General features: G+C 38.0%; 1 protein-coding gene across 2 annotated transcripts in view; it reads left to right on the top strand.

Moving 5' to 3' along the window:
• Window positions 1–18,643, top strand: part of LOC128657328 (zinc finger protein OZF-like) — a 162,367-nt gene extending 143,724 nt beyond the window's left edge. Inside the window, exon 6 of one of the 2 annotated variants that reach the window (XM_053711629.1) lies at window positions 16,277–18,643. In XM_053711629.1, the coding sequence (XP_053567604.1) occupies window positions 16,277–17,331 (1,055 nt within the window). In that variant the 3' untranslated portion in view covers window positions 17,332–18,643. The remainder of the gene's footprint in view (window positions 1–16,276) is intronic. The other variant, XM_053711630.1, reaches the window with a different exon arrangement.
• The last annotated feature ends 1,054 nt before the right edge of the window (window positions 18,644–19,697 follow it).

Raw genomic sequence — 19,697 nt, 5'->3', positions numbered from 1 at the left:
GTTAGGTCACAGCAAAGGCTTTAGCTGGGACTGTATAGGGGTTAAATTTGTAAACGGCTCCGGTTCCGTTATTTTAAGGGTTAAAGCTCTGAAAATTGGTGTGAAATACTTTTAATGCTTTAAGACACTGTGGTGAAATTTTGGTACATTTTGAACAATTCCTTCATACTTTTTCACATATTCAGTAATAAAGTGTGCTCTGTTTAAAATTTAAAGAGACAGTAACGGTTTTGATTTAAAACGGTTTTTGTGCTTTATTGACAAGTTTAAGCCTGTTTAACATGTCTGTGCCTTCGGATAAGCTATGTTCTATATGTATGAAAGCCAATGTGTCTCCCCATTCAAAATTGTGTGATAATTGTGCCATAGCGTCCAAACAAAGTAAGGACAGTACTGCCACAGATAATGAAATTGCGCAAGATGATTCCTGAGATGAGGGGAGTAGACATGATACTACATCATCTCCTACTGTGTCTACACCAGTTTTGCCCACGCAGGAGGCCCCTAGTACTTCTAGCGCGCCAATGCTTATTACCATGCAACAATTGACGGCTGTAATGGATAACTCCATAGCAAATATTTTATCCAAAATGCCTGCATATCAGAGAAAGCGCGATTGCTCTGTTTTAAACACTGAAGAGCAGGAGGGCGCTGATGATAATTGTTCTGTAATACCCTCACACCAATCTGAAGTGGCCATGAGGGAGGTTTTGTCAGATGGGGAAATTTCAGATTCAGGAAAAATTTCTCAACAAGCTGAACCTGATGTTGTGACATTTAAATTTAAATTAGAACATCTCCGCGCACTGCTTAAGGAGGTGTTATCTACTCTGGATGATTGTGACAACTTGGTCATTCCAGAGAAATTATGCAAGATGGACAAGTTTCTAGAGGTTCCGGTGCACCCCGACGCTTTTCCTATACCCAAGCGGGTGGCGGACATAGTGAATAAGGAGTGGGAGAAGCCCGGCATACCTTTTGTTCCCCCCCCTATATTTAAGAAATTATTTCCTATGGTCGACCCCAGAAAGGACTTATGGCAGACAGTCCCTAAGGTCGAGGGGGCAGTTTCTACTCTAAACAAGCGCACTACTATTCTTATCGAGGATAGTTGTGCTTTCAAAGATCCTATGGATAAAAAATTGGAAGGTTTGCTTAAAAAGATTTTTGTACAGCAAGGTTACCTTCTACAACCCATTGCATGCATTGTTCCTGTCACTACAGCAGCGTGGTTCTGGTTCGAGGAACTAGAAAAGTCGCTCAGTAGAGAGACTCCATATGAGGAGGTTATGGACAGAGTTCACGCACTTAAGTTGGCTAACTCTTTTATTTTAGATGCCGCTTTGCAATTAGCTAGATTAGCGGCGAAAAATTCAGGGTTTGCAATTGTGGCGCGCAGAGCGCTTTGGCTAAAGTCTTGGTCAGCGGATGTATCATCCAAGACAAAATTGCTTAACATCCCTTTCAAAGGTAAAACTCTCTTTGGGCCAGAATTGAAAGAGATTATCTCAGACATCACTGGGGGAAAGGGCCACGCCCTTCCACAAGATAGGCCTTTCAAGGCCAAGAATAAGTCTAATTTTCGTTCCTTTCGCAATTTCAGGAACGGACCGGCCTCTAATTCTGCATCCTCTAAGCAAGAGGGTAATGCCTCACAGCCCAAACCAGCCTGGAAACCTATGCAAGGCTGGAACAAGGGTAAGCAGGCCAAGAAGCCTGCTGCTGCTAACAAAACAGCATGAAGGAGTAGCCCCCGATCCGGGACCGGATCTAGTAGGGGGCAGACTCTCTCTCTTTGCTCAGGCTTGGGCAAGAGATGTTCAGGATCCCTGGACGCTAGAAATAGTTTCTCAGGGTTATCTTCTGGAATTCAGGGAACTACCCCCAAGGGGAAGGTTCCACATGTCTCACTTATCCTCAAACCAAATAAAGAGACAGGCGTTCTTTCATTGTGTAGAAGACCTGTTAAAGATGGGAGTGATACACCCAGTTCCAATAACGGAACAAGGAATGGGTTTTTATTCAAATCTGTTCGTAGTTCCCAAAAAAGAGGGAACCTTCAGACCAATTTTGGATTTGAAGATCCTAAACAAATTTCTCAGGGTACCATCGTTCAAGATGGAAACCATTCGAACGATTCTACCCACTATCCAGGAAGGTCAATTTATGACTACCGTGGATCTAAAGGATGCGTACCTACATATTCCTATCCACAAAGAACATCAGTTCCTAAGGTTCGCCTTTCTGGACAAACATTACCAGTTTGTGGCCCTCCCATTCGGATTAGCCACTGCTCCAAGGATTTTCACAAAGGTACTCGGGTCCCTTCTAGCGGTTCTAAGACCGAGGGGCATTGCAGTAGTACCATACTTGGACGACATTCTAATACAAGCCTCGTCCCTTTCAAAAGCAAAGGCTCATACAGACATCGTTCTGGCCTTTCTCAGATCTCACGGATGGAAGGTGAACATAGAAAAAAGTTCTCTGTCTCCGTCAACAAGAGTTCCCTTCTTGGGAACAATAATAGATTCCTTAGAAATGAGGATTTTTCTGACAGATGTCAGAAAGTCAAAACTTCTAAGCACTTGTCAAGTTCTTCACTCTGTTCCACGTCCTTCCATAGCTCAGTGCATGGAAGTAGTAGGGTTGATGGTTGCAGCAATGGACATAGTTCCTTTGCACGAATTCATCTAAGACCATTACAACTGTGCATGCTCAAACAGTGGAATGGGGACTATACAGACTTGTCTCCAGTGATTCAAGTAGATCAGAAGACCAGAGATTCACTCTGTTGGTGGCTGACCCTGGACCATCTATCCCAGGGAATGAGCTTCCGCAGACCAGAGTGGGTCATTGTCACGACCGACGCCAGTCTAGTGGGCTGGGGCGCGGTCTGGGAATCCCTGAAAGCTCAGGGACTATGGTCTCGGGAAGAGTCTCTTCTCCCAATAAACATTCTGGAACTAAGAGCGATATTCAATGCTCTCAGGGCTTGGCCTCAGCTTGCAAAGGCCAGATTCATAAGATTCCAATCAGACAACATGACGACCGTTGCGTATATCAATCATCAGGGGGGAACAAGGAGATCCCTGGCGATGAAAGAAGTGACCAAAATAATACAATGGGCGGAGGATCACTCCTGCCATCTATCTGTGATCCACATCCCAGGTGTGGAAAACTGGGAAGCGGATTATCTGAGTCGTCAGACATTCCATCCGGGGGAGTGGGAACTCCACCCGGAGATCTTTGCCCAGTTGACTCAATTATGGGGCATTCCAGACATGGATCTGATGGCGTCTCGTCAGAACTTCAAGGTTCCTTGCTACGGGTCCAGATCCAGGGATCCCAAGGCGACTCTAGTAGATGCACTAGTAGCACCCTGGACCTTCAACCTAGCTTATGTGTTTCCACCGTTTCCTCTCATTCCCAGGCTGGTAGCCAGGATCAAACAGGAGAGGGCCTCGGTGATCTTGATAGCTCCTGCGTGGCCACGCAGGACTTGGTATGCAGACCTGGTGAATATGTCATCGGTTCCACCATGGAAGCTACCTTTGAGACAGGACCTTCTTGTTCAGGGTCCATTCGAACATCCAAATCTGGTCTCCCTCCAGCTGACGGCTTGGAGATTGAACGCTTGATTCTATCAAAGCGTGGGTTTTCAGATTCTGTGATAGATACTCTGGTTCAGGCCAGAAAACCGGTAACTAGAAAGATTTACCATAAAATATGGAAAAGATATATCTGTTGGTGTGAATCCAAGGGATTCCCATGGAATAAGATAAAAATTCCTAAGATTCTTTCTTTTCTGCAAGAAGGTTTGGAGAAAGGATTATCTGCGAGTTCTCTAAAGGGACAGATTTCTGCTTTATCTGTCTTACTACACAAACGACTGGCAGCTGTGCCAGATGTTCAAGCATTTGTTCAGGCTCTGGTTAGGATCAAGCCTGTTTACAGACCTTTGACTCCTCCCTGGAGTCTAAATCTAGTTCTTTCAGTTCTTCAAGGGGTTCCGTTTGAACCTCTACATTCCATAGATATTAAGTTATTATCTTGGAAAGTTTTGTTTTTGGTTGCTATTTCTTCTGCTAGAAGAGTTTCAGAGTTATCTGCTCTGCAGTGTTCTCCGCCCTATCTGGTGTTCCATGCAGATAAGGTGGTTTTGCGTACTAAGCCTGGTTTTCTTCCAAAGGTTGTTTCTAACAAAAATATTAACCAGGAGATAGTTGTACCTTCTTTGTGTCCGAATCCAGTTTCAAAGAAGGAACGTTTGTTACACAATTTGGACGTAGTCCGTGCTCTAAAATTCTATTTAGAGGCTACAAAAGATTTCAGACAAACATCTTCTCTGTTTGTCGTCTATTCTGGTAAAAGGAGAGGTCAAAAAGCGACTTCTACCTCTCTTTCCTTTTGGCTTAAAAGCATCATCCGATTGGCTTACGAGACTGCCGGACGGCAGCCTCCTGAAAGAATCACAGCTCACTCTACTAGGGCTGTGGCTTCCACATGGGCCTTCAAGAACGAGGCTTCTGTTGATCAGATATGTAAGGCAGCGACTTGGTCTTCACTGCACACTTTTGCCAAATTTTACAAATTTGATACTTTTGCTTCTTCGGAGGCTATTTTTGGGAGAAAGGTTTTGCAAGCCGTGGTGCCTTCCGTTTAGGTAACCTGATTTGGTCCCTCCCTTCATCCGTGTCCTAAAGCTTTGGTATTGGTTCCCACAAGTAAGGATGACGCCGTGGACCGGACACACCAATGTTGGAGAAAACAGAATTTATGCTTACCTGATAAATTACTTTCTCCAACGGTGTGTCCGGTCCACGGCCCGCCCTGTTTTTTTAATCAGGTCTGATGATTTATTTTCTCTAACTACAGTCACCACGGTACCATATGGTTTCTCCTATATTTTTCCTCCTGTCCGTCGGTTGAATGACTGGGGTGGGCGGAGCCTAGGAGGGACTATATGGCCAGCTTTGCTGGGACTCTTTGCCATTTCCTGTTGGGGAAGAGATATTCCCACAAGTAAGGATGACGCCGTGGACCGGACACACCGTTGGAGAAAGTAATTTATCAGGTAAGCATAAATTCTGTTTTAGCTACAATAAGGCAAATTCTAAAATATATATATAGTTGCAAATATAAATTATTTGGCACTAAATATGACTAGTTAAACTACACAGGACTATGAACAGGAGCTTAAAATAAAAATTGTGCCCTTTTAAAATTACTAACTGCAATCTAGTTGTAGTTACCAAATACCTTTGTTTAAAATATTAAAAATATAGAACAGTCATACGTCACCACATCAACCAATTGAGTGTCTCAGCTTTCTCCGATAAGTCCAATTTCACCTCATAAATTAAGAGGTATTTTTGCAAGATGGATGAAAGTTAGGCCCAGATTTGCTTTATAGAGACTGTTTTCCAAGGCAACAGTTTGTCAGTCCAAAACTCGGCAGCCAAGACCCCCTTTCTTTTCTCTTGCATGAGGCTATATCACATGATATACCCCACAAATTTTTATTTTAATCATTGGTGAAATTGGGATGCGCACTTACTGAAACTTGTCTGATAGGCCCTTCGGATGCTTGTCCCTGTGATAGGCCCTTTGAACTGAAACATTTGATTGGCTTGCTGGGAACATATGGCTATTCAATAGTACAATTTCCCTTGGCAGTTTCACCATCATTACTGTTAACAGCAAACTATATCATTTAACTGTATATTTAATATACTCATTATTTTCTGATATTGATAAACTGTGTTCAGTACATATGGTATATATAATGCCATTTTCTCAGATTTTTTTTACTATCAAATATAAGTATGTTTCTAGTAATCATATTAATAAGTAGTTTACTGTTAATTATTTTTATTCATAGAATCATAGCATTTAACATCATGGCATTATATTGTATCTTAATATGAATACATTATATTTCATATTTCTAATAAATTTTGAATGCATGAAAAACCAGAGGTAGGTCTGAAATGAAAGAAAGTCATACAGAGACTTAAAATGTCAGTTTGTATAGGAGCTGCGTATGTAGCTCCGCAGGGGATAATTTAACATGTAGATGGTATGAGCCACATCTTTTGAGAATGTTTGTATATTCCCCTATTCTTACAGATGGACCGTCAGTTCCTTACATTGGGACCTGTGAGTTTTATTACTCATCTTGGGCAGGAAACCCATTTATGGGCATATATATCTGAGAGTTCTATATGTTAACATTTACTTTGAAGTGGCCCATGTTTATCCTCCCTGTGGAGTTGTGAGCTTCAAAGGCCAAATACCCATTATCTATCTATACTAATTGAACAATTGTATCATCCCTTTTGTTTTCCAACTTGTCTTAAGCAGCAGTGAGGGTGGCAGGGCTGTAGTGAGACCAATTCATATCAAATTAGATTTTAGCTAAAATGAAATATTAGATTCTATAATACATCTGTAGTTTATTTAAGGTTACTTCACAGGTACCCTGACACTATCTGATTATAAGTATACAATGGATATTATTTTATGATTACACTGCTTGATGGTTAAATATAGAATGATGAGTTTAAAAGTTCTGTATTAACCTTTTAGCAAACTCACCTATGTTTGCAAGAGGAGTTAAATTACTCCAGATTTGGCTCTATATATACATTTTATGTTTGTTATACTCACTTATTTCTAAATGACGATATACTGCACTGCACTATGATGAATATATATTGAAATTATTTGTTAATGATGACTGATTACTTTTTAAAGGTTTATGAAATATTTGATTTATTATTGAGAGTCTACACAAGGCATTTTTTGCTGTGAATTAAGACAGTTCTTTGATGAGGGGTTAAACACCTGTTAAAATGTTTGTTGGATTGTTCGTTTTCACTTGGTCTGATGAAGGGGTGATATCCCCCGAAACGCCACTGCATGTATAATTTTCTTCTTAAATGGAAAGAGTCCACAGCTGCATTCATTACTTTTGGGAAATAAGAACCTGGCCACCAGGAGGAGGAAAAGACACCCCAGCCAAAGGCTTAAAGGGACACTAAACCCTAAACATTTTCTTTCATTATTCAGATAGAGAATGCAAATTTAAACAACATTACAATTTACTTCTATTATTTATTTTGCTTCATTTTTTTTATATTCTTAGTTGATGAAAAGGTAATGCACATGGGTGAGCCAATCACCCCAGGCTTCTATGTGCAGGAACCAATCAGCAGCTACTGAGCCTATCTAGATATGCTTTTCAGCAAAGCATATCAAGAGAATAAAACAAATTAGATAATAGAAGTAAAGTTGTTTAAAATTGCATGCTCTTTCTAAATCATGAAAGAAAAAAATTGGGTTTCATGTCCCTTTAAATACTCCTCCCACTCCCCTCATCCCCCAGTCCTTTGTCTTTCGTCTCAGGAGGTTGGCAGAGACATGACAGAATTTTTAATTTTGTTTTTTGTCTCTTATGGAGGGTAGTACTCTTCAGCATGGGACGGGAGTTTTAAGTAGTCCTGTCAGTCTCCAGGTCAGGGCTTGGATGAAAGTTAGAGTCCAGAGATGCAGGGAGAGTCTCTCTGCGCAACCATCCCGACTAATATTAACAGCTCCTCAAGCAATCAGCGTTGTCGAAGTTCGCTCTGCTGCCTGCTTTCTTCTCTCAAGTCCATGGCGGAGGTGATGCTACTATTCGTCACACTTGAAAGGCCGTGTTTCTGTTCCACGATGTTGATTCCGGTAAGATCGTTTCATTTTACTTTATCGTCAATGTACTGTAATGTTAATTTTTTTACCGAGAGGTTACACACCTTTGCGGGAACTATATAACATAAGGGTCTCAGTGAGTCTCTGTTAGTATCTTGGAATCGAGGGTTAATATCTCCTGAGGGGGGTTATTGAACAGGGGGGTTATAATCATATTTGTTATGGGATTTAACCTTCTTATTTGTGATGTTTATGGGCTCGTGGTTAGAACTTTGAGGCCTTTGGAAGTGACGCAAAGGCCTTTTGGTTGGGCGCATTTTTTTGTGGACTGTTCGGTTCACCTTGTGTTCTGGTGTGGTTACGTTCCGTTCCCCATTTCTGCATTCCTGACCGTGTGGCGAAGGAGATATTCTAGTCCGCAGGGGTCTGGTCATAGGAGGTGGTGAGTGCCCCAGCCATTGTGGGTTTCAGGTGCCATTTTTGTTTCATACTTTAGTCCATCTTGATATTTCCTCTATCCAGTTATGGAGGATTCTAATGCTGAGACTGTGCTAATTTCAGATTTAGTTACAGAGGATTCTGATACCGAAACTATTTTGATTTAAGATTCTGTGTCCGGTGACGAATCCGGATTGACTTTGTTTAAACATGTCGACTAGTTTTGTCTAGTCAGGGACTGCTGAGCCATCCGCCTCTGGGGGTTCCCTACCAATTCATATTTCTACACATGCGGGTAACCCAGTTTCTGATTCCTCCATGCAGGTTGGCGTGTTCCCCACCAGAGGTTGCAGCACGTTTTCTCTTCCACATAATGTTGGCGATGGTTCGTCTGCAGAGTCCAGACGTTTCTTTGAGAATGTGCTCGTGCCCTATTGTCCTGGGCCTTCAGCCTTGGGGAGGGCCTCTACAGTTCCCCGCGGGTGTAACTGTCCCTGAGTGTTGTGCCTTTCGTTACAGAATTGAGCGCCTTTGCGTATTGCTCAGACATGTTTTTCAGTTATTGAATGACCCTATCGTTACCAGATACAGGGATTTTCAGTCTGCTAATTCGAATGGTGCACCTCATTAGTCATGTGGGGATGAAGTAATCTCCTGATTGTCATTTGTTTGAGATCTTTCCCAGTTTTTGAAAGATAGGGCTCCGTTTGGCTGGTCCTGCAGGTAGGTCTGTGTCTTTTTGGGCGTTAACCTCCGGGTTGCCATATATTTTATTTATATCTGATGGGATGTCTTTTATTTGTTTTTGTTTACTTCGGGAACCTTCTGGGATTGATACTCTTTATTACTTCTTCGGAAGTTGTTTTGTACATGTTAATCCTATGTTTAAAATGTCTGTTTTCTGTTTTTTCCCCTGTGAGGGAGAATTTATGCAGCTTGCCGGTTAGGACCCTTGGTGCAGGCTGGTCCTGTCGGGTTCGTTCTTGTGGCTGTTCAAACACGTGGCGCTGTTCTGCTCGGCTGGTTCGGTAGAAGCGCTGAGTGCTCAGGTTATCATTGTTTTTCATGTTCAACTAAGCATTTAAGAGGACCTGTGGGTCCGTGAGACGGTAAGGATGGTTTCAGTCCGTATAGCCTTTAGTCATAGATGGACGGGCAGGGGAGTTTTTCCGCTGCGTCATTCTATCTGACATCTGATTTCATCAGAATTTAGAGTTTTCCTCCCTCTTGTGGTGGAGGATTGGAGGGCTTCATGCCCCTTACCGCAGTTAAGCGGTTTGGCCTTCATTTTTAGACCTCTGGATTTGTCCTTTTCGGCTTGAAAACTGTTTGTACAGGATAGCTGTCTAGCATGCGGAAGGTTTTCAGTTTAAAACCAGTTGCAGCTCTTGACACCTTGCAGGTGTACATGTAAGCTGTTTGTAGTGTATCTAGATACAGCTCTTACTCTTTGACGTGTGCTCTCTGTTTGAGTTATAAGAGACCTTTGGGTTTCTTCTATTGTCTCCAGGTGAGTTAGATCTCCTTTTAGGGATCTGTGTTTCCGGGTGATGGTTGTTCCCTGTGGGGACTTTGTTTAGCTCTGGGTTTTCCGGAGCTGGGTAGGCTTAGTGCCTTTCTCTTCCTTGTATCCTCTGCTTGTGCGGATGTGATAGGGAGACTAGTCCTGCTAATAGGATTTTTTTGACCTGCAGGTCAGGATGGCCGAGTGGTCTTGGGCGCTGCGTTCTGTCGCAGTCTCCTCTGGATGTGTGAGCCTTGTTAAGTCTATCCTGTTAGCTCAGTGCTAGGGTATAGATTTTCCTTTCAACTTACTCCATTGATTTCAGAAGAGGGTTTACTCTTCCTTCGGGTTCTGAGGGTATTCCCCCTTCTCGGGGGGCCTCAATTGAGGTTTGATGTTCCCCTTTTTAGGGACCTGTGTGTAGGTCTGGCGACTTAGTTTGCCTGGAGTGTGCCCTCTGTCTGGGGGGTTTCTTTTTGCTGTCTGTTTCTTGCTTGACTGCTTCTTCCTCCTCGCAAGTACCCTCTTTGTCGTCCTGTTATGCACTCTGTGTTCTCAAACCGGGTTTTTCACCTGAGTGTCTTACACATTCTTCTGGCATTCCGTGCTTGCAGGATGTTGGAGAGACGTCTTTTCTGTCTCTGTGCCCGCTCTTATCCCGGGTTTTGCTTGGTATAGGCATGGCCTCCTTCCCCTGTTTGGTCCCCTTTGGGTCTCTGTGAGCTGGGCTCACTCGTGGAGGTGTTCTTTTTTGTATTAGGGGACCTTGCTGTTTCCTTGGTTCTCCTTTGCTTTGTCCCCTTGGGGGTTTCGGCTAGTGACTCCTTCATTTGTAGGATGAGAAGTGGGGGACCGTCTGTTGGACGACGGTGTCTCTTGGAGGACTGTTTGCTCAGTCGAGTCCATTTGTGGTCTCTAGTTTGGCTTCTGGACTGACTGTGAGTCAGTGTCTTTGGGGCTTTTTCCTCTTACAAATTTTCTGAGCTTCGGACGAAGCGTTTTTTTTTTTTATTGGGTAGAGGTTCAGGCCTGGTGCCCTCAGTATGGGCCGCCTATTGTACCCTCCCTTCTTGGCATTCAGTGTCCTCTCTAGCTTGGGTATTGTTTTCCCAAAAGTAATGAATGCAGCTGTGGACTCTTTCCATTTAAGAAGAAAAACAGAAATTATGCCTACCTGATAATTTCATTTTTTCTGATGGAAAGGGTCCACACCTCCCCACCCATAATTTTATGTGGGGCATCCTTATTATTCTTCTGGCACCTTTCACCCTGATATTAATTCTACTGTTCCTTGTTCCTCGGCAGAATGACTGGGGGATGAGGGGAGTGGGAGGAGTATTTAAGCCTTTGGCTGGGGTGTCTTTGTCTCCTCCTGGTGGCCAGGTTCTTATTTCCCAAAAGTAATGAATGCAGCTGTGGACTCTTTCCATCAGAAGAAAATGAAATTATCAGGTAAGCATAATTTATGTTTTTTTGTGCACAATAAAGCAGTATTTAACATGGTCCAGTGAGTGCATGCCTGCTTTGGACTATTTATTAGATTTGCTTGCACCCTTGTTGTTACTTTAATAGTGAGTGCGCTTTTTTGGACTTACATACAAATATACACACTAGGGCTGGGCGATATGGGAAAAAATGAATATCGAGATTTTGGGCATGAAATATTGCGATTTAATCGTGATATTTTTAAAATAATTGTTAAACATACATTTCTCAATAAAAATTATTAAACTGTACAGAATCTTAAAGTACATATTTCTCATTGTTAAATACAGGCTGAGAGCATTAAAATACAAACAACAAAACTAATTTAAATGAAATTAGCTGTAGGTACTTTTTTTGTACTTAAAGAAAAGCTATAATGTACTCCTTTTATTTATTGTATGTGTACACTTTAAAAAAAATGTTACTCAGAAAAAAAGCAAACTCAGATAAAGCTTAACACACACACACACACACACACACACATATATACGGTATGTGTGTATGTATGTCAGTATATTTATGAAAATCTTAGTAGTGCTATCCAAATAATATATCAGCTTATGGCAGGGTTATAACCAATACAAATGATAATTTTCCTTAAAAATAGATACCCTTAATCAACATGCACCTACTAGAAACAATAAAATTAATATAAATACCTGAACTCTTTTATTTAGTTAATATCCATGAACATTTTTGAAATATATTTGCAATAAAAGAAATATGAAATAAATTTATATGCGCTTGAAAACTATTTAAATATGCTATGCAAAATTCATACACGCTTATCTTAAAAACCAGCCTTATTTACAAATCTTTTAACATCCAAACAATACAATTTTAAACTGTGCTCTTAAGCAATAGGATAATATATATATTCTGCTATTTAACTGCAATTTATCCTAATACAAAATTTACAGTATCAGAACTTGCACAGATGAATTACTTAACAAATCAGATACAGATTTAAACAATATATAGGCTGAGAAATGTTAACTTAAAATCCAAACTATTTCTTTAACTCTGCTACATACAGTAATAATAAATGCTTACTTTAAATGCTTGCATGCAAATAGGCAGGCTAAGAGCTATCTGAAACAATGGCATACAGTTTAAAAGTATAATCTGCTCTTTAAATCTATTAACTGTAAAGGCTATGCATATGACTTATCTTACAATAAAACTTTTGTATACATCACCGAATAAACAGCAATCCAGTTTCCAATGTTTCTCAAAAGATCCAATTTCACCTCAGAAATTTCAAAATTCGGGGATAATGCATATGGAGTCCAATAGTAGGTGTGTGCTTTAATAATAACCACGGCAGTTATTCCCTTCAGGATCAGCCAACAACAACAACCTCCTTTTAGTCTCTATGCTGGGGTTTAAATCATCTGATCTCACCCCTCCCCGTTTTTGATTTTTCTCAGTCATTGGTGAATGTTGGAAACGCCCATGGCCTTGTCCCTTGTCATTGGAATATCTTATATTTAACAGCCAAAAAGGCTTTCTGGCTGTAGTTCTCTCATGGCAACACCGGGTGGCAGCAGTCATACAAACAAACAAATTCACCTTTACATCTCTAAAACATTTTTAAGCAAGTTAATCATTTTCATAAAATGGTTATTTAATCAGATCATAACTTTCTATAGCAATTATTCATAATATATGTTTTGGATAAGTTATATCTTAATGAATTTTCTGATCATTTTGATATGAAACATCAAATACATCTAACATTATATTAAAATAATTTATATTTCATTTAGCCTAACAGAAAGTTTATATTTCATAGTCATTTCACATCAAAGTAACTTCCATATCTTCATCTCACTATATTTTAAAAGATGTATTTAAAACTTTATAAACATTTATTGCACATTCATATGATATGACATTCCATCTGAAATAAAGTAATAAGTGTCATTAATTATTTCTTTCCAGGTCCACAAGTATTTAAAAACACAGAGGCTAAGTAAGATCTTTTATGTTTTCAAAACATATATATATATATATATATATATATATATATATATATATATATATATATATATATATATATGCACATTCATTTCTATGTAGATCTGAGATGATATAAAATCCAGCAGATTATGCATTGCTCCCTTTGTAAAATGTATTTAATTCAGTATTGTACTGTATTCCAACAAGAATATGCCATATTTTATGTTTCTAATAAGCCCAGGATGCATGAACCTTCTTCATGCAGATCTGAGATTATATGTCTGAGAAATATAAACACTACAGAGGTTATTAAACATTTTTGACTGACTAAAACAGTTACCTCCCAAGCTTAGCAAATACCCATGTAATAATAATAGAGAATTAGACAATTTCCCAAATTTCTATATTTAATACATTCTGGGGCATGCATTTAAACAGAGAGAAAAAAAAATGTTTATTTGCTGTTTGCTTTCGTGAGCTTCAAAGTCACACCTCAGCATCTGTCTTTTGTTTCCCAAGGCCTTCACTGCCCCACATGGGGTCAATCCACGAGTAGTTGTAAAACAGCATATTTTCTGTCTAGCTAGCAGTGCAGATGTGTATTTGATGTTTAGGGATAACTAACACCTATGTGCATAAAAGCTGTTTCCCTATGATTTTGATCAGTTCCAAAAGGGTATTTCAGACATTTCATCTCCATATATCTTGTGTGGTGTCACCTATCTGACAATCTATCCTCTTAATTTGCCTTTTATGACTCATCCTGTCTCAAACTGTAAGTTGATTATAGCAAATTTGGTATGGGCCTCATGTTCCATTGTCCCCCCCTGTGTGTTCAGCATAATTTTACATAATGAGTGTGGGAGATCTCTTAGAAATAATCCTTTGTTCTACAGACCATGTGCACATCCACAGATTTATTAAATAAAGATAAATATACTTCTATATATTATTTAATAATATTTAAAATACCTTGACAGTATAATATACGCATACAGTACATAATCATATATACACATATATATATACAATCACATACACACACATATATGTGTGTGTATATATATATATATTCTTTTTTTAAACATTTTTTCTTGACTGATAATGAGCCCTGCTACTGTCCAGGAATCCAATACAGGCATATAGCAGTAGGGGTGGCGGGCTGCTCCTTTCAGAAATGCTGTGCCTTGCTCATATCAAATACATTGTAGATGCAGTTAACCCAGCAGCTAGCCAGCAGAGGGGACTGCTGTTTTAGCCTTTTGGCAGCTGTGGGGTTAACTGCATCTGCTATGTATTTGAGCAGTTTCTCAGAGAGCAGGAGATTGGGATGGAGGTTCCATAATAATTACATACCTTAAGTTTCAGACTGCAGACATCCCTGGGGGGCTTTCCCTCCTTTTCATTCTCCTGCATGGGCTCTACTTTTAGACATAGATTGATTGGCTTACAAACAGAACACGTTTGTAGAAAGTGAAAGTAAAACAGCCATTTTACAAATGTGTGCTAAAAGAAACCACTAGATGGAGCTGTTTTGCAAGAAATCACATATAAATCAATGCAGCACAGCCACTTCTGAAGATTTTTTTAATCAAAAAATCACATACTCCCGAGATTTGAAATCTCGACGATTTAAAATTGCGATTAATCGCATCATGCGATTAATCGTGCAGCCCTAATACACACCTTTTGAATCCAGTCATTGTCATATACCATCTCTTAAAGCCTTTTAAAACCTTTTTTAATATTAAACCTTTTTTATTTAAAATGTTTATATATGAGTGTAATACTTTATTTTACATGCAGTTTTTTTATTATTATTTTAACCCTTAGACTTTACTTCAGATCTCAGGTCGTGCTAATTCTTTTAGCACTATTTTATAACTTTAAACTTGTAGTATGAGCAATATTTATCACGGTCACAATCTCCATTAGGCTTAAAGGGCATGCTGATTATGTGTTTGCTGTGTTAAATCTTCTCTGATAAATCTGTTTTACTGTTTCTCTGGTAAATCTGTTTTTCTGTGGACTTGTAGTATTAATTTGAGTGCTTATTTTAGCATGGTCCAGTGATATTGCTCCCCACACTTTAATTAGTGCACTACTTGTAATCTGGGCTTATATCTGGTGTTTTTCAAATAGTTTTTTTTATTTTGGTCTAAATTGTAATACTTTTTAAAGTCGATATTGCGTTATGATATTACCATTACAGAAAATATTTGACGTCTTAGATTTATAGATAAATTCTCTGTTTACCATATATTATTTTGTAGACAACATAAACATATTTTTAGTTTCCAATAGATAAAAGAAATCCTATCTTTTGTAATTTAAGACAATTCTATGTCACTAGATAGTTAGTCAAAGAGATTAGTGATAAATGATACTTTAAATAGACTTGAAAGCTTTTTGCTATGCTTGAGTAGCTATTTAAAGGTTTTAAATAAACAAAACAGATTATATTTTAAACACATTTAGTAAATCTAAGGTAGTGGCAGATGAAAGGTGTTTTATTCCTTTATTGCTATTTAGTGTTTATTTATTTTTTTAGTTTTTTTTTCTAATATTGGTATAGTGGTCTATTTGTATAAGTGATTCTTATGTTTTGCTACATCAGTACAGTATTTGGGTCTTAGATATTCTGAAAATATATTTGTTACATGATTTCTTTAATGTTTGCTATAAAATAAATAAATATTCTTAAACAACTTTCTGATTTACTGCTATTATCACATTTTCTTAGTTTTCTTGTTTTCCTTTGTTTAAAATACTGGAGTGTAAGCTCAGGAGTGTGCATCTGTCTGCAACACTATATGGCAGCAATTTTTCAACAACTTATACATTAGCAAGAGCACTAGATCGCAGCACTATTTCCTGTCATGTAGTACGTCAGGCATGTGCACGCTACCTACCTAGGTATCTCTTCAACAAAGAATAACATGAAAACGAAGACAATTTGATAATAGAAGTAATTTGGAAACTTTTTTAAAATTTTTTATTTATCTGTATAATGAAAGAAAAATGTTGGGTTTCATATACCTTTAGGCATTAGCATGAAGCTAGTTAAAGGTTTAGGGGTCATTGCCTGCCCCTTACTCTTGTGGTAGACACTCATTCATAACCGTTTAAATGTCCTCAAAATATAATAATTATGTCATTAATAACTAATATTAATCCCATTCTATATCTTAACAGGTGAATTTACAAACTGCAGTAATCCTAGTCCTAGCCATGGTGAAAATACAGATACTTGTTTCAAGCTTCTTCAAAATCAAAGAAGCAACGAGGAAAATTTATGTTCTGAATATGGGATTTTTTTTACCAGGAAATCAAAACTTTTAAGACATCAGACAATTCATACAGGAGAGAAAGCATTTTCATGTTCTGACTGTGGGAAATGTTTTACTCGGAAATCAAATCTTATTGATCATCAGAAAATTCATACAGGAGAGAAAGGGTTTTCATGTTCTCACTGTGGGAAATCTTTTGCTTGGAAATCAAGTCTTATTGATCATCTGAAAATTCATACAGGAGAGAAAGCATTTTCATGTTCCGAGTGTGGGAAATGTTTTGCTCGGAAATCAATTCTTAGTACACATCAGAAAATTCATACAGGAGAGAAAGCATTTTCATGTTCCGAGTGTGGGAAATGTTTTGCTCAGAAATCGAATCTTATTGATCATCAGAGAATTCATACAGGAGAGAAAGCATTTTCATGTTCTGAATGTGGAAAGTGTTTTACTCTGAAATCAAATCTTATTAAACATCAGATAATTCATACAGGAGAGAAAGCATTTTCCTGTTCTGAATGTGGGAAGTGTTTTACTGACAAATCAACTCTTAGAAGCCATCAGAAAATTCATACAGGAGAGAAAGCATTTTCATGTTCTGAATGTGGGAAGTGTTTTACTCAGAAATCACACCTTATTACACATCTGAGAATTCATACAGGAGAGAAAGCATTTTCATGTTCTGAATGTGGGAAGTGTTTTACTCGGAAAACATATCTTATTAGACATCAGAAAATTCATACAGAAGAGAAAGGGTTTTCATGTTCTGAATGTGGGAAGTGTTTTACTCAGAAATCATATCTTATTAGACATCAGAAAATTCATTCAGGTGAGGAAGCATTTTCATGTGCTGAATGTGGGAAGTGTTTTACTCAGAAGTCAACTCTTATTACACATCAGAGAATTCATATGGGAGAGAAAGCATTCTCATATTTTTCACAGAGCGAACCCCTATGTTAAGCCATTATTTGGTTTTGGATAGTCCCCCTAGCTACATAAAATGCAATGTGCTGAATTATAACAAATAATATTTTTTTTCTTTTGATTTCCAAATACAAATTTTTCTTAAATAAAAAAACACTGAAATATTTTAGAAAGGTTACTTAATATATTTATAAATCCATAAGTGTCTTGACTACATTTGAGAAAATACCCTCAATAATCTTGTGTATTTAAATTGTAATACAAATATGATTTCTTTCATACAGAAGTGGGAGTCCACAATCCATTTGATTATTGAGTGAGGGAGTTTCTCAGACCAAGTTGTGGCTCACTTGCCCTCAGAGTTCAGGGATGTTTTTGGAGTATGTGTAGTGGCATTTTTTTCACCTATTGGGATTTAGTCACAAGCTTTTCCACATGTGTTACATGGATGTGTCCTTTGCCTCTTTCTGTTTGTTCATCAATATACTCCTATTCCAGATCCTCTGCTGTTATGTTTCAGCACTGGTTTTGGCTTCCTACTGGTTTTCTCCATTAGTAGGGTGTCCAATGTTAAGTACTATATTTTTTGCTATTTGGCAATCTATAAACCTCTTCTGTTATTGTTATATATTTATTTAATTAATTTCCACTTTAAAAACTATTTTATATATTTGTCATGTTTTCACTCATGTATATTTTTTTAAAGCTTACAGGCGTTTCACGTGCATATAATTTAAAAATGTGGCGAGTTCTTCATGCACGTACATTTTATTTATGCACATTACTGTACGTTTTGGCATGTTTTTTTATATGATGCCAGATTGACATGTGCTTCCTCTCATAATTATGCTATCTGGATACCAGGTGTCCTGAGTGTTAGCGTGTCTCTGCTTTAATGATTTTTTTAATTTATACATTTTCTAGATGATTTTTTATAAGGGTTGTTTCCCTTTCTTCAATAGCTCTTTTAATGGGGATATTACCATTTAGCTATATGCTTGTTTTTTTCTGCACTTAACTTCAGTATTAGTTTCCTGCAGTTATGGAGCCTTCTGACTCTGTCCCTAAATCTGCCTTAGAAGCTGGGTCATCTGAACACTTTTCTTACGAGTGTTAAATGTTAATATTGTAAACAAGAAGAGGTCTTACCTCCAGCAAACATATGCAATACGTTTATTTATATATATATATGTGTGTGTGTGTGTGTTATTATTAACATACAATCAAAATAACCAAATACGGGTAATACATTTTTTACAATATACATTGTTATAACATAACCCATGCTTAGTTCTAGTACAATGTAAATTAGTTTACATAACAAAAATAAATGTACTATTCTCTTGTATATGTCTTGTTGCCTTCTTGTTTTCAATTCAAAAACATAATATCTGTCCTTAGTGTAAGACATATTTGGCTGGAAGCAGTAAACAGAGAAGCGGAGAAAAGAGAAAAAATACCCTTCCTGCCCTTCTACATCCCACCCCCTCTACCTATCCTATCCAGAAACTCGAAAAGTTACCAGTTAAAATAGCCATGCAGAAATAATCTGATTTGTGGAAGGTTTCCACAAGTTGTTTCTGAATGCTTTCTGGTAGTGTAAGGATTATTCTCCATTTAGCAAACAAAAAAATTGTACCCTCTTCTCTTGAATCAAAGATGGATCGTGTTCTATATTTATTTGGATTAGCATTCTATTCGTAAATTATTTTATATGAATACTACCACTGGTTTTCCACTATCTAAGAATAATGTTCATAGCAAATAAAATCCCAGTGTTTATTATGTCATTATTTGTCTTATTTATCCTATCTGCATATAAAAATATAATAACTCTGGCATTTAACACTTTCTGTATCTAAGAATTTATTCAGCCTAAAATTAACTTTCTTCCAGAAATATCTGACTTTAGGGCACAACAAAAACAATGCACTATATCCGCCTTCGGAAGGAGCATCTATAACAACCACCTTGGCACTTCCGCGGGGGTTATATAGGTTTTGTTTAGGAGACGCATGTAAGATTCTCTCCAAGCTTTTTTCTTAGTATTTTTAAATAAAATGCCATAACTCTGACTTATGTCTTCTGCTGTAATCTCCGTAAAATACATTACCCATATATCCTGACATTTAATCACATTTTCTAATCCCTTCTTTTTCAATAAGATATATATTACCAAATCAAAATTTCTGTTAGCCCGGTTTTATATAGTTTCATGCCATCATCTATTTCTTGTATTCTCTACCTGAATCAAGAATGAAAATGTTTGGGTTTAGTGTCCCTTTAAGCCTTTCTGCTTCCACAAATTGAAGGTCCTTCTAACTGCGCTCAGGGCAAATCCAACATTACCACTAATTGTCTGATATTTGGACAGTCAATTATTTATTTGTAATTCATTTATG

This window comes from Bombina bombina, chromosome 4 (genome assembly GCF_027579735.1).
Source record: "Bombina bombina isolate aBomBom1 chromosome 4, aBomBom1.pri, whole genome shotgun sequence".
NCBI classification, from domain to species: domain Eukaryota; kingdom Metazoa; phylum Chordata; class Amphibia; order Anura; family Bombinatoridae; genus Bombina; species Bombina bombina.
This window is presented reverse-complemented; position numbering and strand designations above follow the sequence as displayed.